Source organism: Ptychodera flava (assembly GCF_041260155.1).
Source record: "Ptychodera flava strain L36383 chromosome 23 unlocalized genomic scaffold, AS_Pfla_20210202 Scaffold_24__1_contigs__length_23054250_pilon, whole genome shotgun sequence".
NCBI lineage: Eukaryota > Metazoa > Hemichordata > Enteropneusta > Ptychoderidae > Ptychodera > Ptychodera flava.
This window is the reverse complement of record NW_027248278.1, coordinates 4,735,870-4,763,123: the sequence shown is the minus strand read 5'-3', so window position 1 is coordinate 4,763,123 and position 27,254 is coordinate 4,735,870. Positions and strand designations below refer to the sequence as shown.

At 36.9% G+C, this 27,254-nt stretch overlaps 1 protein-coding gene across 1 annotated transcript; it reads right to left on the bottom strand.

Moving 5' to 3' along the window:
• Positions 1-9,525: 9,525 nt before the first annotated feature.
• On the bottom strand, positions 9,526-13,430 carry LOC139124742 (carbohydrate sulfotransferase 1-like). The gene is made up of 3 exons (XM_070690856.1): positions 13,261-13,430; positions 12,323-12,375; positions 9,526-11,479 (listed from the first exon to the last, which is right to left on the bottom strand). The coding sequence occupies exons 2-3, from the start codon at positions 12,351-12,353 to the stop codon at positions 10,359-10,361; spliced, it is 1,152 nt and encodes a 383-aa protein (XP_070546957.1). The 5' UTR covers positions 12,354-12,375; positions 13,261-13,430; the 3' UTR covers positions 9,526-10,358.
• Between the last annotated feature and the right edge of the window lie 13,824 nt (positions 13,431-27,254).

The following is a 27,254-nucleotide window of genomic DNA, read 5'->3' as shown; positions in this document are numbered from 1 at the left end:
CTTTTCCTGCCTCGCAGAATTCCGGGAGAATGAAATGATTCCCATCCACTTATCATATTTCATGTTACCGATTTTTCAGGGAAGCGCATAAATTATTTCTTGCTCATTTTAGACTTGCATCTGCTCGAGTTCAAAATTAAACTTTATTACATTTTGTATTATCTTATGCTGTGTGACGCTGTAAATATGTCAAAATGTTGAACTGAGTTCAATGATGTCATCCTACATATATACTGAATACCATAACAATAATAACAATTCGTATCACGGAAAAATTATTATGGCTGCCATGGAAACTATTGTCCCTGGAGTGTATTTTTAAACGAACATACACCGAAATAAACTACCGATATGTAAAGGAATACTATGTGAATATTACAAGCCCTAGCAACCACTCTGCGCATGTTATCTGTCGTTAATTTATCGTAAGGGAACGAGCAGAAATAACTATAAAGTTGATCAAATGAGAAAACAGATTGCAATATTTTTCCGTTTTTCTTCCCACTGTCCCCATTAAACACGATTGGCACAAATTAAGGAGAATTGGATCTGTTAATTGTGCAAATTTATCATAAGTGTTAGGTGCCCTATAGCTGAAAGTGGCAATATTACAAATTTCCCATAAAAACAAGTATATTACAAATAAGGCAGATGAGCTTTAATTTGCAGATGAAACCAACGAACCAATTATCAAAAATTAGTTCCAATAATGTCATTATCATCTACCAGAATTACTTCCCCGTCAGTGTCAGCCGATGTACCCATCTTATCGAAATAGAAATAGATACATATATGTATGATATATACCAACAGAAACAATAAATTCAATTTTCTAATTTGTCTGTCAAACAGACTGAGCAATTGACGCTATCTATGAAGCAGCCTACAAAACTACCTGAAATCGCTACAGTCATGTTGCTCGCAGTTCTCCCATCCACCCCATCCCCACCCAACCCCGTCCCATCCCCGACATTGCTGTCTACGGTTTGTCCATCACTTTATTTCATTGTTAGACCCATCTGTGAATTTTCTTAACAGTTGCCTAAACTCTGTAACCAATTGCACGACATCTCCCGACGAGTTGTATGTGAAAACGTATCCAAAAACAGACGAAGCTGTTCCACCGCTGGCGGCGTTTAGATAATAACATGTATTATTAATCTGAAATCGGTATAGAGAATTTGTATCGATGGAAGTTACAAACAATATTTATAAAGTTTCTTTAATAAACAAACATGTAAGCTTAACAGTGTATCTATTAGTGGTTCTCTGAAATGGTTCAATGTATTGTTAGTGTGGAAAATTGTCGCAAAAGGTAGATTTGACATACTTTGAATTCCTAACAGAATGAAATTCACCTCAAATTGTAATTGCTGTAAGAAATTTTATTCTGACTCGGAATGAGATTTGATGGAAAATCTAGTATTCTCGATTTATCTTGTACATTATGTAACATGTTTTAATATAAAATGAACTATTGTTTCTATTCTCTTACTTTCCTCTGCAAATAGCTCACCTTGAAATTGGCACATGGGTGCCTTATTTTGGAAAACCATAGAGAGTTGAGCGATAGAAGATCAACTATCTATCGTATTACATCCGAGATAAACGCGTTTTCCGGCAAACTGCCCCATACATTATGTGATTAGGGTAGTTAGCGTCTCGGAAATAAAATATTGACAAACTTTCCTCAGCAAAGTTTAAACCATTTTCCTTCGAAATCAAGAATAAAAGTCGGGGGAGGGGGAGGGGGTGTCACCGCAATCCGGAATAGTTTTGATCTGTTTACAGAACCAACACGGGTTTGGAGATTCACGCTGTGGTTTACACAATCATTTGATTCACACACAGCAATTTTCTTGTCTAACTTTTTAAATAAAATCGACGAAAAGTAAGAGTCAATCGTGTCAAATTTCAAAACTAAGTGCTGCATTCGACCGTTGATGTGTTTACGATGACGACAGTATTGATTTTGTAACTTTTAAAACCTTGTCGAAATTTGATTTGCATATTATGATGTCATGACTTTGACTGTGCTAATAGCAGATTAAGGATAGTTAAAACATGTACACTGTGAACAAACTTGTTGCTCTTGACCTTAAATCCCCTTCCGTGAACCCGAAAGTTTTAGATCGCGAAAATCGGACGACAAAATATTCATTTTAACTATCCATAAACATTGAAATTGCTGAAATGCGTCGCTTGAGGAGTAACCTGCTAACAGCTCTTCGAATAACGCGCATTCAAAAAATGAATATGACTATCTGAATATCGCTTCCATTGCGGCATCGTCGTTTGGACACAATACTGGAAATAGAGCTGTGCAACAACAGCCAGGCTGCATTGACTTTCGTTTTTCATGGACAATATGTTTAACAACCAACAGCTCGTTAGTCAGCCAGTCCGGCTATATAATGTATATGAGACAACGAATGAAATGCTTAGTACGCCATCACCCGTTTCAAATGTGTGTGTATACATGACGGGAGGAACGCTGTCTCGCGAGAACACGAGACCGTCAATGCATCAGTAGCTACATAATAAAAGATTCGAAAGTGAGTGGATTTACAGTTCGATTTTGCAATAATATTAAATCGCTGAGTGGCTTATTTAAATGTCAGAAAACAATCTGTTACATACCGATGTGGCATTCGGTCAAACGACCTATGACCGCATCGAATTTACGCACAGTAGTAAAACCGCTGGAATGTTCACGTCACGCATAATAATAGACTAACGCAGCTGAAAAAAGTCATTTCCGGCTCGGTATCTGCGTGTTGAATTTTTTTAAATTAAAAATGACATATATATGGCTGGCACTCAAATATGTGACGAATTGGAAATCTTGCCTCATGAAAAAATATTTGAAAAATCGTTTATGTGAGAATCCGTGGTATTTTTATGACAAACGGACTTTCATGGAGAACTCAAAGAAAATACGCAAATATTGAATTGTGGCAGATATTTTGTTGTTATAGGATTTATATATTATATTATTTAAATTAAATGCAGTGCTAAAGAGTTTGAATAACCATTGTAAGTGACATGCGTGGAACATTTTTAGGCACTGCAATTCAGTTTTAAAAAAAACTCGACAATTTGATGTAATGACATCTCGTATGTGGAGTAACGTAATGGTGGTTTTATATAACTTCAGTTGGTTAAAACGGGCAAATCGAACAGATAAATAATAGCTAAGTTCCTCGCAGCTTCCTCCCGTCGCAAAATACTCATAGTACATGGAAGCTCGTAACACTTTGGAATCATCATAGAAATGCTAACTTTCCGTATTCCAGTTGGGGGGGTGGGGTGGGGGGTGGGGGGGGGTGGGAGAGATTGTCAATCTTCGGAGAAAAGAGAAGCGTATACCGGCATTTTTACCGAGCCCTTCCAAAATTTATTGCTTAGCTCCGACCTCAAAACCTTTCAGACTTTCATTTTTTTTTCGGATAGGATACAAGATATTCTCCAGCTGGTGGTAAGTTTGAGTGATGGTTTGACCGAAATAAACGAGACTTAGGGTATAATCTTTAGATATCATGTCATGTCCGCAGCTTTATACTTTTTTGAGGAAAATATTAATTTCTGAAAAAAACTTGTAATATGGACTATTCTTGAGAAGATCTTCCTTCCTTTATGCTGTGTTGCGACTACTTACAATATCTGTGGTTCACTATAAATGTGCATTCAGCTCTTTAAAGTGTAATCAAAGAGGGTGTTTGCGTTTGTCACAGATCAATATGATCGATCGAACTTCCGTTGCTTGAGAGCAGATCTATGTTTGACTAATTCTGTCGGTCTTAATGACGTTGGATTAAAGCAAGCACTACAAATGAAATATTGACAAATCGGAATCCGTTTTTCGATATCGAATCTCGACAATCAATATGATAGCAGCCATACAGCATGACGATGTCCTTCCACCATTTCAAACGATGAATAGGTCAGCTAAGAATCGATTTTCAAGCTATAATTTCATGTTGAATGTTCTAATTGCGAACATCAGTGCACGTCGTTTCATCCAATCGCGAATTCTTGCTGTAGTTGGACACAAAACGGCATCTGCAAGTCCAAAATTGGCCACAATTCCAACGTTCTTTCTTAAATGTCGGTACAATAAATGATGGTTGCCACCTGAAAATGCCTAAGATGCATGCGCAATGGCCTTTGCTACAACGTTTGCGCAGCCTAACATTATGTTTCGTGTACTAGTGAGGACACTCGACAAAAACGCGTTGTTTCTGCCTGGTCAGAGCAGCTACGCTGGCCAAAGGAAAAGCTTCGGCCACTATATTCAAAATGAACGTTTTAGGCGCAGAAACCTATTGAGTTTGCGTAAACATTAACATGTCATTAATAATCAAATTGTTCTCAGAATCGCCTCCTTCTATGTTTGCTGAAATGATTTTGTTTTGAAATTGCGGTAAATATAATTTGTCATTGCAAAGAAAACGGAAAAAAATTAGACCCCGCCTTGAGGATCTTAAAGACAATACAGACATTTTCTTACTTTAAGAGCATCTTTTTTGTGCCCATTTTTAAAGTTCTTTGTTTTCTTCTTGAAGCATGTGGGAATGCTCGGAATTAGATATCTCTACACTACCTGTACACGTAATGCCTCTATTATTATGGAGTGTTTCTAAAATGTTGACTCAAATTTACTGCCACCTCTATAGCTATGCTAACATTTCCGATGAACAATATTTCCCTCAGGCCTGTAGAAGCAAAAATTTCTATATCGCAAGTTTGCCTTCATCGAAGTCACGATTGCCTTGTTGCGCATCACCATCATAGCGAGACAACGGTGAAAATCAAACAGTGTCTCCTGTAAATTGAAGTGAACGTATACTTGTCACTCAATCTCCGCACGGAGATCGGATAATTACACGCTACCTAAGGAGTCTAACCAACAGCACGAAGCTCGCAGGCGCCGACCTCATAGACCCTCTAGCTTGGTTAGAATATTATTCACGTCGCGCTACATTTTCATATTCCTGGCCACTGGGAGTGTGGGATCGGCGGTGTCGGCTGTGTGGAAAAAACCGATCCCGCACCATCAGAAATCGTCCAATAAAGAGCTTATCTGAAAGCGATATATTATTACACGAGCTCAGATTGCATAATAAATGGTCTTTCTCTCAGCTTGCAAAATATTATCCAATGTCACAATGAGTAACACACGGAGCGGAACTACAAAGTATGCAGGTCAGAGTGCAGTGGCAGACGACAGTGTTGTCACGATTTTATATAATGTTTTACGTCGTTGGTGACAGACTCATAAAATGCGGCCAAAGTTTCCAAATAACAAGTGAATACAGTCACTTGGAACAATCACCATTTTTTCCTGATGATATCTCGTCCAAGCCAGAAGTTGAAATATCTGCAGTGAAACTCGTTCTTGTTACGGACGCGGAACAATGTGTGACCTTGAAATAGGATTATCATTGATACACGGAAAATAATTATTCAACGTTTCAAGTGTAGATTGCTTTGAACGCATTTGTGGTGTGACATTTTTGAACAAGAATCTCACACACCAAAGACCTGAGATCCTATTTCCCTGACTCGCTGGGGGTATTTTGTATAATTTTGTCTCATGCGAGCTGCAAAATATCCCCGACTCGTGTGTGAAATCTGATCCAAGGTCCCGAGGGTGTGGGATTCTGTGGAGATTGATTGTCACCATGACATTCCAGGCTAACAGTGTATACCCATAATTCATTGACAGTTTGTAGTTTTATCGCCTGAAATGAGGTGAAACTTCAAACACATACTAGGGCCATGAAAACAGCTGTCGCCTCCCGTACAACTCATGACGTCGGATCGTCCGCGTTAATCCCAGCAACAATATTTTCATAATCGCCTTGAACCAATACCCGTATTATTTTATAATACTCCCTATAAAATCAGTCTGATGTGTATCTACATGGTCGTAAAGCTAATCCTACCATGTCTTGTCATAAAAAAGCCCCACTTTAACTCTTGAAATTTGTTGACCTCAAAATATCTTCCTATTCTCTCCTGGTTTTCTCTGAATTCTACTCTCTGAAGGTATATGGGCAATTATTGCGTAAGGAAACCATTCCTTTGTGAAACATTAGACAAGTAAATTCAAATTTTAACCGTCATTTTGATTTCCCGCCAATTTCAAAAAATGGTAATATTACAAAGGAAACAGAACAGACAATATCAGAGTTGAAAACATTCACCCCTATGCATTACATTGGACTACTCTGTACAGTTTATGTGAAGATTTCAGTGCAGATATGAACAGTATCCATGGTTTTTATTTTTCTGCATGGGGCTGAGATTTCATGTTTGGGCAAACATTTAATCGCATTTTAAACTTATCTTGTTCAACGTTGCCTATACATACTTAGTGTATACACACACCTAAATTTGGTACATTTTCACACACTTACTTTAGTTTGAAAGTAAAAATAATGCTAAAAGATACAGCTAGTGGGGCTTTAATGCGATTGATGACAACAAGCAATCACCAAAGTAGAGATACAATCATGGCTGTATGAGTTGTCAAATCTAAAATATTATAATCCGTGCCAAATGGTGGCCAGCCTGTTTACCGCGCTGAGATTTGAATCAAGAACTTTGACAATATGCGTGTTTATCGATTTTGTGGTTTTCTAAAATATTCGGCATATTTAAATTTACTTCTATTTCTATTTCCTCTTTTCAATATCAATTTATCATTACAAAATTAGCACATTAGTACTCTTAGGTGGTAGACTGCGGTCAAACATTTCGTCCTACTTATTTAGCAAGCTGACGTACATTGAAAATTGAAAAAAAACTAAATGCGCCATGCGCATGGAATGTACAGGTACTGAAAATCCCGCCAAATAAAAAAGTGACGAAAACATTTGACACTCTTTAATAACTAAGTAACCTTTGCCCCTGTCCCAGTCCCTGACAACTGGTGCGGGCTTTAATTGAGTACTGCGTCAGAACAAAATCGCTAGTTGCCGTTAATAAGCTCCCTAGGAAATAGGGTCGGTCCTTTGGGAACTTGTTTTGTTTTTGATTTTCATTTTAATCTGACTATCACAAGACAGAAAATTCGGCAAAATCATCCATGATTTTCGAAAATGAGAAAAAATAATTTAGGGTCGGAGAGTTTAAATCGGGTAGGTCATCAATATGAAAAAATTACGAGATTGTACTGGAGCTAGAAAGTGAGGCTTTCTCGCAATTGGTGAGCTATTCTCGCTCTCAGTGATAATTTTTAAATTCCCACCGCTAAGGAGTGAGAAATGCACTCCCTGGTGAGAATCCCGTATGGTAACAGATTCTCACCGGTAAGACTGTAAATTCTCACCAAGTACAGTGTGAATGGTTATTTTCACGGTGAGAATGTAGCATACTCATCATTCACTGGTGAGATTCAACCTGACTCACCGTGGAATTGGTGCGAATCAGCCAGACTTGTTGTTCACTGGTGAATCTGGTTAATTCTCACCAGTGAATAATGAGTCTAGCAAATTCTAACCAAAGAACGGTGAGTACGGTTGAATTCTCACCAGTAAATGATGACTATGATATATCATCACACAGAAAATTACCATTCATACTAGGCTTGGTGAGAATTTACAGTCTTACCGGTGAAAACCTGTCACCATCCTTGATTCTTACCAAGCAGTTCATTTCTCACTGCTCACCAGTGAGAATTCAAATTTAAAATGTCTCACTGGCAGCAGAGAGAATAACAAGAGATTCTCGCCAATTGCGAGAAAGCGTAATTTTCTCGCTCCAGTCTCGCAATTTTCCATATAGTGCATGTTAACGGAAAGACACACATTTTATTTGTAATGACCTGATTGTGTACCAAAAAGACGTTTACCAAATGATTAGTATGATTTGATAATTCTTTCCGCATATATGGCAAAGCCTGCATCTGGCTCTCTTATGAACAGAATTTGGCACCAAATTCGAGTCTAAAATTGACAAAAATTGTACTTTGATTTTCTCCTATTGGAATTGCACTGCGGTAAACAGATTGGCCGCAATTTGTCACAGATTAAAGATACCTGAGAATCGAGATAGTAGATAGTAAAATGGATTGTAAAACAAATTGAAATAAAGCTAAAAGCAAAAAAAAAAAAAAAAATTGCACAATTAAGAATTATCAGCTTTGTTTCGTCTTGCTGGTTTTGTTAAAAGGTTTTGTGTACAATTTAACCTATTTTTTGCAAGTTTTTTGACAATTTTGGACCAAACTGATATTACTTTTCATAGGCTACAGGTTTTGGTCAAAATTTGGGAAAGTCTAAAAAACCTGTCTGGGCTACATTTATAAAGGCGGCAAGAATTGACTTTGGCGCTCGAAGGGCTAAGACAGAATTCGCCTAGGCTACAGAATGATATAAGGACGCCAATACCTTACCAATACTTTTTGTCTACAACTTTTTGGGGCACATTTTGAAGCGTATTAGGTAAAAGAAGTTTCACTGTCTTATTTTTGTGAAAACTGAAAATCTATTTTCTCTATTGAATATTTAGTATCAGAAAGCATTGTGTAATTTGTTTCTGTGTTACGAAATTTTCCCAGGGCTGGCTCTGATATTCGTTTCTTATTTGAAAGCGGATGGTTCAAAATGGCGTTATGGTAAGCTTTGGCAAAGGTTTACTATTTTAATTGCGAGGTGCGAACAACCTTTATTGCAATTTCTGTGAAAGGAATTTTTATCAACGCATGATCTTTACATTTCTAAAAGACATGCCGTGTATGTCTGGAAGTAACGCGCAAAATGAGCAGAAAGAAACCTGTTATGTTGGCTTACGTATATGAGATCATTTATACGATATACCGAACGCGTACCGAGGGGTGTGACACAAGGTACAAACAACTACAAACAGACAGAGAGACAGACAGACAGCTATACTTACTTTTGTAAACGTACGTTACGGACAGATAGGCGGATCAGACAGATTGGACAGAGCATACGACTGACTTATTGATCAGCCCACTTTCTTTCAAGGCAAAATGAAAGACAAGTAGACTAAGACCAGCGTTTCCATTTAAAATCTCAATTGAATTACAATCATGTATGTGGAACATCAGACTTCGACAATCCCGATTATTTTAGGTTTATCAATGCTTTTGGTATGTAGAGCTAGTTAACTATATATAACACACATCTATGTATCTATCTATCTATCTATCTATCTATCTATCTATCTCTCTATCTATCTATCTATCTATCTATCTATCTATCTATCTATCTATCTATCTATCTATCTATCTATCTATCTATCTATCTATCTATCTATCTATCTATCACTCTATCTATCTATCTATCTATCTATCTATCTATCTATCTATCTATCTATCTATCAACCCACCAACTCACCCATTCATGCAAACATACATGTACATATATACAGAGACACACATCCATCCATCCATACACGTACATACATACATACATACATACATACATACATATATACATACATAATGTAAAACAAAGCAGGTCAAGACGCACCAACTGAGGACACCAAGCTCTTCATTTATAAAATTTATTGCACCGACGTTTCGTGGGAGTAATCCCACTTTATCAAGATTAAAACAATAAAGAAAAGGCGAGCAGAAAACTGCCCCGCTTTCCTTTGAACCCAGAAGTCGAATGGTCAAATACATACATACATACATACATACATACATACACACATACACACATACATACATACATACATACATACATACATACATACATACATACATACATACATACATACATACATACATACATACATACATACATACGTGCGAACGTCACGAGTATACATGCATGCTTGCATGCATATATACATGCGTACATTCGCGACTTTTTCAATTGGTTAAATTAGAGCCCCAATAGCTGCAAATTTTATGCATTATTTTCATGATTAAATTTTCAAACCAAAGTTGGTTCGTGTAATTTTGCTAACTGACGGACTTGTATACAAGTATCACTGCTCACTAATTTGGACCATGCCTAAGCGTTTTAGCAAGTTAAACAATAAACTGGTGCCACGTCACACTCTTTAAATGGCGCCACCACGGAAAAGAACAGAAAGTGCAGTAATTCCTACACATACACATCATGATCATAACGAAACAAACAAGATGCCATTTACTTGAATATACAACACATGATGGCGAACATTTTGTTGTTGTAATATTTATTTTCTCTGTCACATGATTACTTTTTGCAAATGGCAGGAAATTTAAATGATGTCAAAAAGAATTTACATGCCAGATTTGACACTTTATGACAGTGTTATACACTTTGCAGTCTTTAATGGGTCTTATTCAAAGAAAACTCTTGGAAAATGGGGAATATTTTGAAATCGGTTTATCACACATTCGCAGCTATTTGGGCTTTAAGGCAGCTGATATTTAAGTACACAGTGTTTCTTGGCATTGGACTGTACCAGGACAGTTTTACTTGCTGTAATTCGTCCTCGCTCTTGAACGTTTTCCATCCAAAGTCATCATATATATGTTTTGGACAAGCATCCTGCACTTCTTTAAGCTGTTGATAATTACGTGCGTTCATCCAGCCCACTGCTGTCTCGTTACGGGATTCTGACATTGTCCGATTCATAGCCGGCTCTTCAAGCCCAACGAAATTAAACAAAGCCTTTGTGATAATTTCTGGATACAGACACATGTCTTCAAATCGAATGAGCATGGTGTTTTCTTTCAGCCAATCAGGAGCGTCTTTCAACAAATTGAAAACCATCTCTAGCCAATCACAGTGCTCCTTCACGACACTGGTAAGTGGATAATAATTTGCTCTCCCAACCGTGTCCAAGAACGTCATCACTTTGGTCCAGCGACGAAGTCTCGAACTCACCACCCCTCTCGGATCTCGAGCAAGGAAAACCATCTTTACTTTGTTTCTCTTGAGAGCCGGGAGACAGGATGTGACGTCATTTAAACGTACAACTTTGGACATAATGTTGGGATTTGATCGGCAAAATGATGCTGCTTCGTCCTGTGCGACCGGATATGTCAAATTGGGTAATGTTCCCCACTTGTTATAAAGCCTGCGAGAATTTATAGCCTTCAGAAAGAAACTCTGTGAAGAGAAGTCGCAGTCATACAAGTCTTCTAAAAAGCTACATAATGCCGGCTGTATGTCCTGCAAATTATCGTTGCTATCGATGAAGACATGCTTGTCGTAGACTATCTTAAACAACATATGACCAGGCTCGTACGCATAGAAAAAGTTGGCGTGGTCGCTAAGCAGTCTGCCTATGGCAGTGGTTCCCGAAGACATTCGTCCAATGACGAGCACATGCTTTCGTTGTTCATGGGACACCTTCTGTGGGGTAGCCCCTAATTCGCTTGCGAATCGAAATACATTTTCAGCGTCACTTTCTATGGATACGTGCGTCTCTTGGAATCGTTCAATCGAGTAGCGGCCCATGTAGAGCAGTATAACTGTTGCCATGCAAACTAACAATAAGCATCCTGAAATTAAACAAACCAATTCAGTCATCTGTTCCTCATACAATGACAGCGCTCGCGGTATCATCTCCTACTAAGCTTATATATTTTATCAGGCGCCATGTTGTGATCGACATTTGTTGTCTGTGCTAACATTGTACTATTGACAAACGAGCAGCGTTTGCAAAAGGGTGACACCAAATCTCTCCTACTTTCATTGAACGACGAACATCCCGGCATACTTCATTTTACCGCCTAGCAAAGCGAACTTTGCCCTGAAGACCCAGCCCGGGATGTTGTGGTCACAAGGAAGGGGGATTTTTGCAAAAAAAGCCGGTCTCATGAAGCAAACTTAACAACACTCATGGTGTTATGTCCTTTGACTTTGTTATCGCCATGTATGTACAAAAACCGAATAATTATGTCCATGGGAATGAGAGGAGTTTGCGTACTGAAACAAACTGGACACAGGAACAAGGTGTATCCTGCCTTAATCAAACATTTTAATAAACTCAACTCTTATATAAAGAGGATAGGCAGAGTTGATTAAAATTGAAAATTTCTGTTCATGCGGATAACATGAGACATTCATAAAATTAGCTGAACTCTTGAGTACACATAACGCCAATCATAAATTCTGAATCAGCTGACACATGTTCGCTTCCGATTGACTTGTACACTGGTACGTTTGTGAGCCATAATATATAATGTGTATAAATATTAACATTTGTTAAAACGCTTGTTTTTAAGTAGTGCACACGATATCCTGGCGTTGCAATTATGGCAAAAGTTCAGTGTTTGAGAAAGCTTTGATTGTGAAGATCCTTTATGATGACTGAAACGTGTCACGTATCCGCCATTGCCTACCTTTAACGAGCCGTTTGGTGGGTACCATCATCCGAACTTCTCTTCCGGTGACACTGAAAAACATAAAACAGCAACTGTCACAAATTCTGTCGAATGTTATTCTGCACGACATGTTGGCAGTGGTCTCGTCGCTGTGCTACAAACCACTGTTGGTATTTTATGAAGCCAGTGGCAGCCTACGACGTAGAGACGGATCAGGGGACGTCTCATCATTTCGCACTTCTTACTGCCTCCACCAAAATACTAATGCGTGTGTACATACATACATACATACATACATACATACATACATACATACATACATACATACATACATACATACATACATACATACATACATACATATATACATACATACATACATACATACATACATACATACATACATACATACGTACGTACGTACGTACGTACGTACGTACGTACGTACGTACGTATATACATACATACATACATACACACATTATATATATATATATATATATATATATATATATATATATATATATATATATATATATATATATATATATATATATATATATATATATAAGAAACTGTAGGAATTCAGGTGATCCCCAGTGGAGCGTGGAATGGGGTGAACATAAAAGAAACTTGGGTTGAAACACACTACCACACCTGGTTGTTAGGTTCCAAACGTATTTATTATACCTCAAACACAACGTTTCGCTCTAAATTTAGAGCTTCTTCAGGTGTTTTCTACAATAAAAAGTACGAACATGAAAATTGCAATGGTTGAATTGTGTAGGAAAACGAGCAATGTAGAGTTATAAGTCTGTGAAAATCTGGAAATGTACATGAATGACAGGAGAGACTAAAAAATTACAATGGTTGAATTGTATAGAAAAACGAGCAATGTGGAGTTACAAGTATCTGAAAATCTGTAAATGTACATAAATGAAAGGAGAGAGACTAACCTCGAGGTTGTGAGTACGGTCAAAACTGTCTGGACCTACGCCGAGAGCTGGAAATTGGCGCGCTGAAGTCCAGGGGGTCCCTTTAAATACTCAAAAGCTGGTATGTGGGGGCGCTGTTAAATGCTATGTAAATTTTGGGCGAATGTTTAGGCCAGCTGGAGACAGTGTGTCAAGTTTTTTTATCCATTGTTTGCGTAGTTTGTCATCCTATTTATTGACTTGGATGATGCCAATTATTGAAACATCACTGATACTGTGTTGATCAGAATTAAAATGTATGGCGACCGGGGTATCTTATCTTATCTCTTCGTCATAAAAAAGATACCCCGGTCGCCATACATTTTAATTCTGATCAACACAGTGTCAGTGATGTTTCAATAATTGGCATCATCCAAGTCAATAAACAGGATGACAAACTACACAAACATTTAGAATCACAATGGATCAAAAAACTTGACACACTGTCTCCAGCTGGCCTAAACATTCGCCCAAAATTTACATAGCATTTCACAGCGTCCCCACATACCAGCTTTTGAGTATTTAAAGGGACCCCCTGGACTTCAGCGCGCCAATTTCCAGCTCTCGGCGTAGGTCCAGACAGTTTTGACCGTACTCACAACCTCGAGGTTAGTCTCTCTCCTTTCATTTATGTACATTTACAGATTTTCAGATACTTGTAACTCCACATTGCTCGTTTTTCTATACAATTCAACCATTGTAATTTTTTAGTCTCTCCTGTCATTCATGTACATTTCCAGATTTTCACAGACTTATAACTCTACATTGCTCGTTTTCCTACACAATTCAACCATTGTAATTTTCATGTTCGTACTTTTTATTGTAGAAAAAACCTGAAGAAGCTCTAAATTTAGAGCGAAACGTTGTGTTTGAGGTATAATAAATACGTTTGGAACCTAACAACCAGGTGTGGTAGTGTGTTTCAACCAAAGTTTCTTATATATATATATATATTATATATATATATATATATATATATATATATATATATATATATATATATATATATATATATATATATATATATATATATATAATATATATATATATATATATATATATATATATTATATATATGCGTGTGTGTGTGTGTGTGTGTTTGTGTGTGTGTACATATGTATGTATGTATACATACATATACATGTGTGATGAGATAGATAGATAGATAGATAGATAGATAGATAGATAGATAGATAGATAGATACTGTGAGAAACCGTCTCTCAGCTGCTCACCACACTAACCCCTATACCTATATTGTATTATTACAGGTTCCTTGGTGTAACGAAGCATAAAAGTTAGTCTGTAAACTAAAAGGCAATTTAACAAAATTACACCTAATTGTCTCTAAAATGTTCCTTTCATCGAGCATCAGAACTAAAACTGTTTGGGCAGTACATTGTGGTACAAATACTACTTTGGTCATTTCTAAAGCACTCAAATAGTTAGAGTGAAGAGATCAGATGAAGTTGTGTATTTTGTGATTTTCTCATTAATGTATGTATGTATGTATGTATGTATGTATGTATGTATGTATGTATGTATGTATGTATGTATGTATGTATGTATGTATGTATGTATGTATGTATGTATGTGTGTGCATCTTTTTCTTAATGTGTGTGCTTATCGATGAATAAGTGTTTGAATGGAGGTGGACATCTTTTTAATATATGCTATGTCGATTATGTGGAGCATACTAACGTTTAGAATCTTACAGTCGACCGGATATATTTTCACTGTAATATCCCCCCTTGTTACATTTTTCTTGTATTTTAATCTTTATGTGGATAAATAAACAGATTTAGTTATCTGGTGCCATTGTCCAAGTGTTCACGTGTAAATTACGATATTATCTGTGATATGAGCTAGATTTTTACCATGAGTGCTTTCTAAGGGTTACTTTAACAATAATGCTGTTCTGAAGATACTTTGCGCAGCACTGAATGAAACCTGTCGTGTATACTTTTAGTGTGCATTTTTGTGCAGTAACTCTGCATAATATGTCCACGTGACGAATATCTACCGACTGTAGAATTTCTTCCAAAACAAAGCTGAACGGCGTACACTAATCGTGGCACATTTTCGGTGAATACAAATATTAAAACCACTGAATATACATTAAACGCATACTTCTGTTAAATCCGCAAGTTTCAATTCCAGATTCTCGCATTAGTGGAGTTCTCTTCCCAGTCACGAACCCGGCAAGTACGATGTTTGATTTCTATAACATTAATTACAAAAACTGATCTCAACCTTTTGTCACCTTTTGCTAATCCTGCAAACAGAGTTTATACAGGCGTTTAATTGACGGTCGGTTCAAATCGCCAACGGTCATTGATTCCCAACACCAACGCTCGAACTTCCTAAAAAATCGTCTTGCAGTCGCGTTTGAATTTGAATATAACCACAGAGTTTGATCGGCAGCAGCTGCGCCCGAACCGCTTGGCAGGCAGTCTGCGTTTTTGCGGCCGGAAAAAACCCTAAAAAGTGGCATTTTCTGGAGCGTGTGCCCACGTGCTGCCTGCTTGGTGTCCACTTACACAATGAACGCAGCCATAGCTTCGCGTCCTTTTAAAGGGAGGCTCCGTCTTTAATCGCAGGACACAGGTAATCCTTGGCAATAATCGCTTGGCAACAAAATTCGTCACAGATCAAGGCAGAGGTCATTGGTCCGTCTGGTTAAAAGTGTATCTTCGGCTGTATAAATTAGAAGTCACTCATTTTTAGTTAGTTCCCTGACTGTTGAATATTCCGTCGAAGCATTTAATGTAAATCAAATTTGTTTTTGGCCATCGTGTAAGAGGGTTAACTTTGCTGACAGATCATATTAAACTCCATTTTTGTGTACCCATCTTACTGTCAGTTGCTCTCTCTGAATATGAAATCTGGCGATATACTCAATTGTCTGGCTATTTGGATGAGGAATTTCCGACAAACGGTTTTAGCCCCCCTTTGGTCGAAACTTACGAAGGTGGTGTTATATACCATCTATAAAGCATGCTGAATGCATCGTCCCTAACTTGTATTCAAGAGTGAAATCAAATGTGGATCACGAACGCCAAGCAATTGTGCCTTTACTGTCCTGGGACTATCATGAATGGATCCCTTCATACAGTCGTCGGGACAGCGCTCAAAGTTGTATGGGACCCATACGACTAATGTAAACACTGTCAAGGTTTGATGGTGATTGATGAAAGTTAAAACATGCCTGTCATAATCTACATCGTGTAATTTAAATGTTACAGCTATGACGATGAGGTGCATCTAGATATCGTACACGGAATACATTGTTTGTAAACAAGAAATTCGCACAGGCGCAGTTCCGACGGCTGTTTCCCTTTAAGGTAGATTTCACTTTGAAAGTGAATGACTTCGAATGTTTATTTTCTCAAACTTTCCAACTTCAAAACTTTCCGAGCTGTAAACCAAACTGTTCTCTAACTTCTTTCTAATCAAGAATAGTCAAGGTTAGGCGGCCCATTTGTTAGAGTAGTAAATAGTTAATCTAGAATTGAACAGTGAAGAGAAAATACAACCTTTGAAGTGGTATGGTTTGTGTGGTATGGTGGTGCAAAAGCCATATATGTGGATTTATTGGTGACTTTCCGTAGACCAGAAATGTATATTTGGGTTGGGATGGTCCCTTTTAATATATGGTGTTCGGGATGGGTTTTGTCCCTGAAGATCTTCTGTCTGCACTATAATTGTGTTTGCAAAGTGAATGTCAGACTTCTGTAGACCCTTTTGCTTTCCAAGATACTGCTTTCTACAAGTCTACATACATTTCTGTTGTATGAATACCGATATTAGCTTTTGATGTTTGCTAAAATAAGTCATGCGATTGATGATGAATTGGCCCTCACTTACATACAAACCCATGTCTGCAATATTCACCCTTGCTTTTGAACTGAACAATTAAGCTTAGGCGAGCATTTTGAATTTTTAAGAAAATGATACAAATTTTACATTTTTGTCATTCATTTGTCAATGAAATCTTCAACGTCCCCTACACTTTAGATTGTTAGGTGAAAATTCAGACAGAATACATTAAACGATGATGGAATAGAAAACGTTTACGAATAACTGCTATCAATGTCTGTACACTAATTTTCAGATTGTGTATGTGAGAGAGAGAGAGAGAGAGAGAGAGAGAGAGAGAGAGAGAGAGAGAGAGAGAGAGAGGGAGAGAGAGAGAGAGAGAGAGAGAGAGAGAGAGAGAGAGAGGAGAGAGCCATGGTGGCTGAGAGAGAGAGAGAGAGAGAGAGAGAGAGAGAGAGAGAGAGAGAGAGAGAGAGAGAGAGAGAGAGAGAGAGAGAGAGAGAGAGAGAGAGAGAGAGAGAGAGAGAGAGAGAGGATAGCCATGGTGGCTGAGAGAGAGAGAGAGAGAGAGAGAGAGAGAGAGATAGAGAGAGAGAGAGAGAGAGAGAGAGAGAGAGAGAGAGAGGAGAGAGAGAGAGAGAGAGAGAGAGAGAGAGAGATGGTGGCTGAGAGAGAGAGAGAGAGAGGGGGAGGGAGAGAGAGAGAGGGGGGGAGCCATGGTGGCTGTGTTGACGTGCAGAATGGTCTACACGTTTGATGCTGCAATTACGTGCAGTCCTTGAACATCAAGAGCTATTTAGCCAATAGAAGATTAAGGTTACCAACGCTTAAGAAGCAAAGACGCTTCCCGATGCTGTTGTATGCACATTCATTCTAATGTTCTGCATATGGTTTAGGTTCAGTTACATCAAGTCACTGTTACTCTCATCGGAAAAATAATATTATAATTATCATGGCATGGCAGACCCATGCCTATTGTTTTTGATATTGTCCCTTTTCATGATTTAACAGTTTTGGGACTCAACCAAATATAGTAAATTAGAGTTTTTCTAGACATACTCACATAGTACATTTTCAAGCAAAATTGGGCTATGACCAATACTGTGACCTCGATCAAAACTAATGCTAAGAGACAATCACTTACAAATATGGCGGCCAGTGTGAAACAGCTGTCCGCTAAAACCCCAGTTCTGTTGATTTCTATCACAATTTCCGTGCATCTAACTTTACAGAATTTGGTGTTTTATGCATATTTACTGTTTTGATGCATATAGTCACCAAAACTAAGCCTAATCAGCAATGTACACTGTCCAGATTCACTTTGAAACAAATTTATTATATATCTGGTAAATATTTATCACTTGATCATATTTACTATATTTGGTAAGTTCCCGGACTGTTGAAGTTTAGCTGCTATCAAATTTGACACGCACACGCTGCTGTGAGCAACATTGGCCGCTCGATTTTGAAAGATAGCGAAATTTCGCGTTGCGTTTGTTCATGTTGAACTTTGCATGAAAAATTCACGTATTTAGGCAAACCATTAATTTGTTTACAGCAGTTTGCTGCATCTCTGCAAATCACTCTTTTCACGGTCCGTACATTCGCCACTTTGAAAACAAGTAAGATGCAGAATTTACAACAAAATGTACCCGTATGTTCTGTCGCAACTCTTCTTACTTTCATTGCGATTTTATCTTTGGAATGGCTCCAACCTTTCTCTTGCTAACTGTCGTCATATACGTAGATTAAAACGTGGGTAAAAATTACGTGGGTAAAAATATACCGCCAGTAAATATAAGACTGCAGAATCAACAAATTAAAATTGTCCTCACCAGACGTAGGAGGTACAACAAGCCAGTAATACTTGTGAAATTGAGACCAACACGCCGGTAGAATGGAAGTTGATGGCTATATTTATAGAACTGGTCCTAAAACCGTGCAACAATTGAAACTTTCGGATATCATGTCTCAAATGGAATGAATCTCCTTTCTCGTTCATTATAATTCAAGTTCACTTCCATACAGTATAATCTACATTTTAGTTTAAAGTTATAAACACTGTATTCTAATTGCATTTCATCCCGTGGGCCATAATATTGCTGGCTCTCGCACAATTTTAAGTTGCTGAATGTGCAGTCTTATACCACAATTGACACATCACGCGGCATCACCTGAGAAACAACGTCTGGTACGGGACCGTAACAGTACTCGTACTCGGAATATGTGAACACAAACGCCCCCAGTGTACCGCGAAGTTACCTACTTTCGTTTCGTCAATGGACTGAGAAGCGTTTCAATAAGGACGAGCGTTTTCGGTATATTTATGTGAGGGTCATCAACGATAGTATCTATATTCTATCCACGGACATTAAATCTGTCAATCTGTTAAGCTAAAATGCAAAGATGGATGCCGAAATCCTCAGAAAGATTTACAGATTATGTTTCAAAAAATGGAGAACACTAACATCATTCCTATTTACTTGTCCATATATATCGAGCATTTGAACAAAATGGTGAGAAAGAAATCACTCATTTTGGGTACGTGCGTTGCTAAGTGTTTGATGACCCTAATAAGGAGTCTTGAAGTTGTCGCAAATTTAACAGGAAAAAGCCAAATACGTATCAACGTTGTGTTGTAACAAGGCATCGATTCTTTCACGTGATCGACAAGGTCAGTATGTGGCAGTGTGGCACTCACGCCAAGCTTTGTCTCGTCTCTCAATCGTTTTTTTTTTTCATGCCGAGGTAGCAAACACCATGCGCGACTATTGTCAGATTGCTGTGACGGCCTGTTACAACCGATAACGTAGTAACTAACCGATGACGTATCAAACCCGATAACGTAGTAAAAATTTACCGATAACGTAGTAAATCAACCGATAACGTAGTAAATTTTTCTAACCGATAACGTAGTAAAATTTACCGATAACGTAGTAATTTGTCCTAACCGATAACGTATCAACAAATTATCGATAACGTATCAATGAACCAATAAAGGATTAAATCAACTGATAACGTAGAAAACTCAACCAATACCGCATCAAAACTACTAATAACGTATCAATTAACCGATAATATCTGATTAAACGATTCATGGGCAGCGATAGATTGATCGGTTTATAGATAGATATTAGATAGATTGACAGATAGATAGATAGATAGATAGATAGATAGATAGATAGATAGATAGATAGATAGACAGATTGATAGATAAATGGATCGATCAATGTATCGATAAATAAATCGATCACACAATGGATAGATCGATCGATCTCTCTATTGATGTTTGATAGATGGTCTGTCGATCGATCGATCAATCGATCGATAGATAAATTGATAGGCAGATCGATCGATAGAATGAAGGATCTATTGATTCGATAGAAAGATAGATCAATGAATCGATAGATCGATCGATCTATTCGATAAATTGGTCAATAGATAGATAGATCTATAGATCGATTTGTTATCACATTGTCTCGTTCTCAATTTTCTTTTCTCCTATTTATTTTTTTTCCGTTTAGCGTAAATTGTTACAAATTTCTGTAGCAAATCAATCATGTTTCGGCTGTTCTCATGGTTTTACGAACGACTAAGTTTATTTAAATGTTGTTAAACTACTGGAATAGGTTTGGGAAGTTGTTTCTAATTTTGTTATAGTAGCTATATAGTTTAGTTCTAGTTTGGTAAAATTCAAAGACATAGTATAGGTACTGATGAAACAAAGGCAGGGGAATGAGCGGCTGTTGGTTTACACAGAGAACCCTACCGAGAAAGAAAACTATAATGTGTATGTATCGGCTACAAATCAGACAGAAAGTATGGTTATAAAAGCAAGATTAGAAACAACTTTCCAAACCCATTCCTGTAGTGCAGCAACATTTTGATCAAGTTAGTTGTTCGTGCCGCAAGAAAAGTTATACAGGCAAGTCGTGGGTATACTTTGCTTCGCATATAAATGTGATTATCACAAAACATTTTTTAACAAAGTAATCGGACCAACTACAAAACGGAAGACCTGTTTTCCCTGGGGACTGATTTTGGCTCTAGCAGACCAATACCGCAATCACCGACAGCCAACATCGCAAATTTCGCACACATATTGGATACGTCGACCGATAGAAGTAACTGCGTATTAGTGATTAACCAAAGAATATTAATGATTTATTCATAAAATTGACGATTTTTCATGTTATTGAAAATCTCCATAGGGTGTATTTGAAAAAGGTAAGCATATCAGTGATTGATATGCCGGAACCTAATATAAATATATGAGTGAACTCTGGGAAGGCCAAGAAAAAATAAAAAGTTTGTTTCTCATCCTAGACATATTGCAAAAATGATGCGGTGACGCAGTTTTTTTTTATTCTCAGTTTTTTTTATTCTTCAACCAGCAAGAACGCGCATAAAAAAACGTGAAAACGGCGTAGGAATGCACGCAGAGATAAATGCACAGCAGTGTTGCTTTAGTATTTTTGTATAGCAACAGTTCTACGGTTTGACTTTTAGTGCAGCAATGCACAATTTTGTCAGCTTAATATAACAATGACATATGTGTACAGTTCTAAATGGAATGTTAGTGTCAGTTATTTTGTTTACAGTTCTGTTTTATACAGCACTGTGTCATGCACTATTGTCGCGTATTTTTTCGGGTTTTTAAAACTTTATTTCCTTAAGAGCAGGAAAAAAATTGTTGACCTGGCGGGTTTGAATTGTTACGCGCGCGAGGATGAGAAACAAACTTTTTATTTGTCTTGGCTTAAGCGTTTTTTTTCTATCAGCACTATACTATGTACTACTACTCAATAATTTTGCGATGTCTTCGTAGTCCTACTTCAAATAAAATGTGACTTGACGTGAATCATGACAGAGAAGATAAAAAGGAAAGCAAAACAATAGTTGTCTACAAAATCTGTTGACTTGGCTTGCTTACCGGAGTAACTTGCAAAATTAATGAATTTTGATTATAGGGAATTCAATGGAACAATGAGTCCAGATTAACCTGTAAAATCAGTCCCAGAACGAAAGTTACATTGTAAAGACTTATTGTCATTTTGATAAACTGAAGTTGTAAGTAACGAAATTTTATAATCGGTCATGTTGAAAACTTTTTTTCCAAGTCCAATTTGTTGACTTGATGAATTGTCAGTTGATTGGAATCTTTAATCTTTGACTTGACTCGGTCAGTGGTTGATTTGATACATAATTGGTTGATTTGATACGTCATCGGTTGATTTGATACGTCACTGTTCACTCGGCTACATTATGGGTTGATTTGATACACTATCTCTCTATTTATCTATCCGTCGATCGATCGAATTATCCATCGAAATACACATATATATATATATATATATATATATATATATATATATATATATATATATATATATATATATATATATATATATATATATATATAATATGTTTATATTTATATATATAGATCTATCAATCATTCTATTAGTCGAGCAATCGATCAATTCATTCAATCATTCAATCGATAGAAAGATCGATCGATTGATAGATCAGTGCATCGATCGATCAATCGGTCGATCTATCGATTGATCAATGGATCGATCGATCGATCGAGGATAGATCTATCCCTATGAATCTATTCCCATGAATCATTTAATCCAATACATTGATACGTTGATTTGATACGTTATTGGTAAATTTGTTGATACGTTATCGGTTAGGAAAAATTACTAAGTTATCGGTAAATTTTTACTACGTCATCGGTTTGAAAAATTTACTACGTTATCAGTTCGTTACTACGTTATCGGTTGATTTACTACGTTATCGGTAAATACGTTGATTTGATACGTTATTGGTAAATTTGTTGATACGTTATCGGTTAGGAAAAATTACTACGTTATCGGTAAATTTTTTACTACGTCATCGGTTGATTTACTACGTTATCGGTAAATTTTTACTACGTTATCGGGTTTGATACGTTATCGGTTAATTACTACGTTATCGGTTGTAACACGGCCATAGTTGATCGTTTTCTGGCAGAATTTGATAAGTGAAGGTGCCGTGTCTGGTACAGTGAATGTGTCTTTGTGGATATGAACTGGTTGACTAGCAGAACTAGAAATCGTGTAAGGTTATAACCCGTTGTTTTGACTGAGATAGAGCTAGCAGACAAAATCTAGCAGCCACTCTCCGCTTATCTTGTCAAGGCTAGTGTGAATAAATCTCACATACAACGTTTTCTGCATTTGAATCCGTACATACACAACACATATATGTCATTTAGTAATTAATATCTGTGCATCAATTATGCGCACATTAATAAGACTCATATCTTCACAAAACAAATGTAACAAAATCATTGTAACAGTTTGCAAGACACGCCTTCTATCTCAGGGTTATGTATGGATTTCAGAAACTTGGGACATCACGATAAGGCTATTACGCATCGAGTCAAAACATCATTAGCAATATTTAAATTTCATTTGCTGTGTACAATTTTGCTAGTCCCTTCATTTGTTAATCAAAAATGAAGATACATTGGGTTTGTTTTATGGATATTGCTGACAAAATAAAATTTGTAATTTTGGGAGGATTCCTGAATTGGTATTTTAGCCCACTAGCTTTATAGATCACAAACACTAAAATATCAAGTTGAAAGGTCACTTTGGCTGAGGCAAATTAAAAAGGTTTGGTTTCGATTGGTATACGTGCTTTTAAAGATAGGTTGGGTACAAGGGATATTTTTTGTGTTGGAGTTTTGTACATTTCTGAATTCTCGTCTTGCTGGTATATTCATCAAGGAAGCAGTGAATCTGTCTAGTTATAGCACAATACATTTGTATGTGCCATGGAACAATCTTAGGAAGGTAAAATTATATAACTATTGAAATATTTATTGCCAGCTCTGTTGCATACATTTTGCTTACAGGACAAGATCTAGTTTGACTGCAAACTATTAATGTTTCAAGTTTTTCTCTTTTGTCAGACCAACACACCTTTGCAAGACATACAAGGTGGTTTTTGATACACGGACAATACTAGGTACTTTTAATTTTCTTTCTGTTAACGTTGCAATTCACTTCAAAACACCTTTCATAGGATGTCGTTTAAATAAACATATGTACTACACAGGTATTTTATGGCATGGGTCGCTGTACCAAACATATCTCAATTAAACAAAATCGTATTATTTCAAGATATATTCTCATATTTGATTTGAATTTGGTCAACCTCCTCCTTTTGTTGAATTATAACACGATAGAAGATACGTTTACAAATAAGGTCACGAGACTGAAAATGCCATTTTCCCGCCAAAATTTACAGTATTACCTTTAAGAAGCATAGAAATTCAAGTTCTATACATAAATCATCAAGTTATTACTGACATTTGGATGGTACTCTGCTCAGTGGTGAAAAGTGTGCCCCCTCTCCCCGACTCCTTTTTATTCAATGCATGTCCAAAGAAGCCATATAGGCGATTGCCTACCCAAACAAATGCATGCTACAAGCGCGTCTGGACCCCAACTTCAGAATCTGCTGTGATGGTTCAGGGCGGTCGCGTATGATGGAGGGGCAAATTGTACCCTAACTTTAGGTTGTGACTTTCACGTGTCTGAAACATGTTTGATGCAGTTACTGTTGTACGTTTAAACGAAGTTACAAATAACAAAACAGCATGCGTAATCACAGTTGGATGGAGCAACTGTGATTTAACTTAAGTAGCTAATATTCTGTTTATACTAACATTAAATTATAGCACGGTGGTCACGTCCGTAGACAGAAACGAGTTTGTATTGTCGTTTCTACTTCCATGGTATGACGTAATGCCACAAACAGGGCCAGGGGTGATAGGCGACTATACTGGTATTCTACCAAATTATTTGTGCAATGATTTCCGAGGTCAATGGTGCTACGCAGGGCTAAGGAAAGCCGCGCAGAGAATTTTCGCCTCCTTTTGCCTAAATGTTCAGGAGCTAGCAATACGTTTAGTATCACCACAGTTAGCCATTCGTAATATTCGTCATCGCTAGATTAAGAGCGCCATATTATGCATTAACGTGTTATCGAGACAACCGTACAAAGTATTAACACATTGTCATTAGTAGGTTGCCAAAAATAAATAAATGAGTGTAGCTCAGCTTTCATGCTGATTTCTCTTTAAAATGTTGGCTAATGACAAATTGAGCCGGTTTCAAATTTAAACTCTGTGTTAAATTTCAATTGAAAATATTGATATCATTATCGAGTAGGCCTAAAATATGCAATTGCAATTGTTTCACAGGCAAAAAATGAAAACATTTATCGAAGTCACACTTGTTTTGTTGTCAATAAAGTTTCCATAATGTTATATCTGTTAATTTTGAGTTTTTGTTTCTACTATAAGTGTAGTTTTTACTTATTACACAAGAAGGAAAAGGCATTCTACTGCCTTTAAAACTTCAAATGAAACTTCCCCTTTTACCCCCAACATGTTGGGATAAGTGGGACGTTTTTCCTGTGTCATCAAAATCTTTGTTTTATTAATATGGTGAAATTTATTTTTTTCTTAATTCACAGATTTGAGCAGTATACAATACACGTACATTATAATTATATTTCAAATCACTTTGAACAGTTATCGATAAAATATTAACCAAAAATGCTTAAATAAGTGTCCCACTTGCCCCAATTTCCCCTATGTGTATTGTAAGTATAACGTACCGAACTGATATCCACAATCTATAGATTATTCCATGTTTTAAAGCCTAAAAGTGAGATTAAATTCAAAGGCGTACAAATGAAAGTTTGTGAAAATAAAATTCAGTGACGTCTCCGCACAAACTCGTGACGTGTCGCGTTTACGCTCATACGATGTGAAATCTAAAGCCCAACCTGTCTACAGTGATTGATGCTACGTGCTTAAAATGAAAAATATCATATTGATAATACGAAACTAATATGTTTAGATAGTCTTAGTTATAAAATATCCTTAAATTGTCGCAGGTGGTGCAAACTTAAATATTTCTAAGCAATACCTGCATCATTATGCATTCTTTAAAAAAATGCTATGCGACCTTAAATTGTTAGAAAGTTCCACTTTAATCTGATGATTTCAACGAATTTCGTACTGTTTCAAGGTTGCGAATTGTTTAATAGAAGTCGCCAGAACAATATGGAAAGGGTTGATAGAGTAGATCGCACCATGACTGGTACAACAGAACAAATCAAAAGAACAAGCACCAAAAATCCTTCTCCATTAAAATTGTCCAAGTTGTTTCGTTTTTCGAGTTTTCTCAAATAATTGGCGTGACAGGAAAGTGGGAACAAGTGTGCAATTGTCGGGAAAGTGCGCATGCTCTGAGTTAAGTGCTCCTATAATCAAATTCCGTCAAATGCTTGATCATAATATCATTCTGATCAGTATCAACCGACTTGTAAATGTGTTTCAAGTTTTGTTTGTTTTGAATTGAACACTGATAGAAATAAAGATGTGTCTTTTTATCCAATCTCTGTCATTTTACGCATACCTCCTGGATAGTGATTTTGAAATAAATTGAAATAGAAAAATGGAAAGACGGGGCAAATAGCCATTTGACCTTAGGATTATGCATCATAAGGGCATGGATTTATGCGTCAGGTTTTGTAAATATTGATTTTACACGACACAGCGACTATTTCACGAACAGATAGGTAAGTGAGACTCCTGGTTCATCTTGAATTAATGTTAAGAAAAAAGTGTGTAGTTCTATCCTTGAAATTTGGTAACAGTGATGTAAGTACTTTATTACACATTATATTTGATTTTTCTCTAACCGTGTGGTTTCATATAGTATACACTTACTTGTTTTCACAGACGACAAAGTGCCATTTCTTTATCGTTGGCACAGAAGAGATATACATTCTGCTCTCTACATCTAAACTGCTAATTTGCGCGCTTCTGTATCCATGATCGTTTACATTGTCTGTTAGTTGTTTAAAGTAATATGTGACGGATTGACAGATAGATTGGAATGATAATGACTGACCAAGTAAACCGTGTATTGTCTCAAGGCAAAATGGAAGACTAAAATCAACGTTTCTATGTGAAATCTCAATTGAATAACAATCACATATAATAGGACTTTAGACATTACTAATTATATAAATTAATATTAATCCGTGCAGTGTTTGTACAACAGGACACGTCATCCAAACCTCTAAC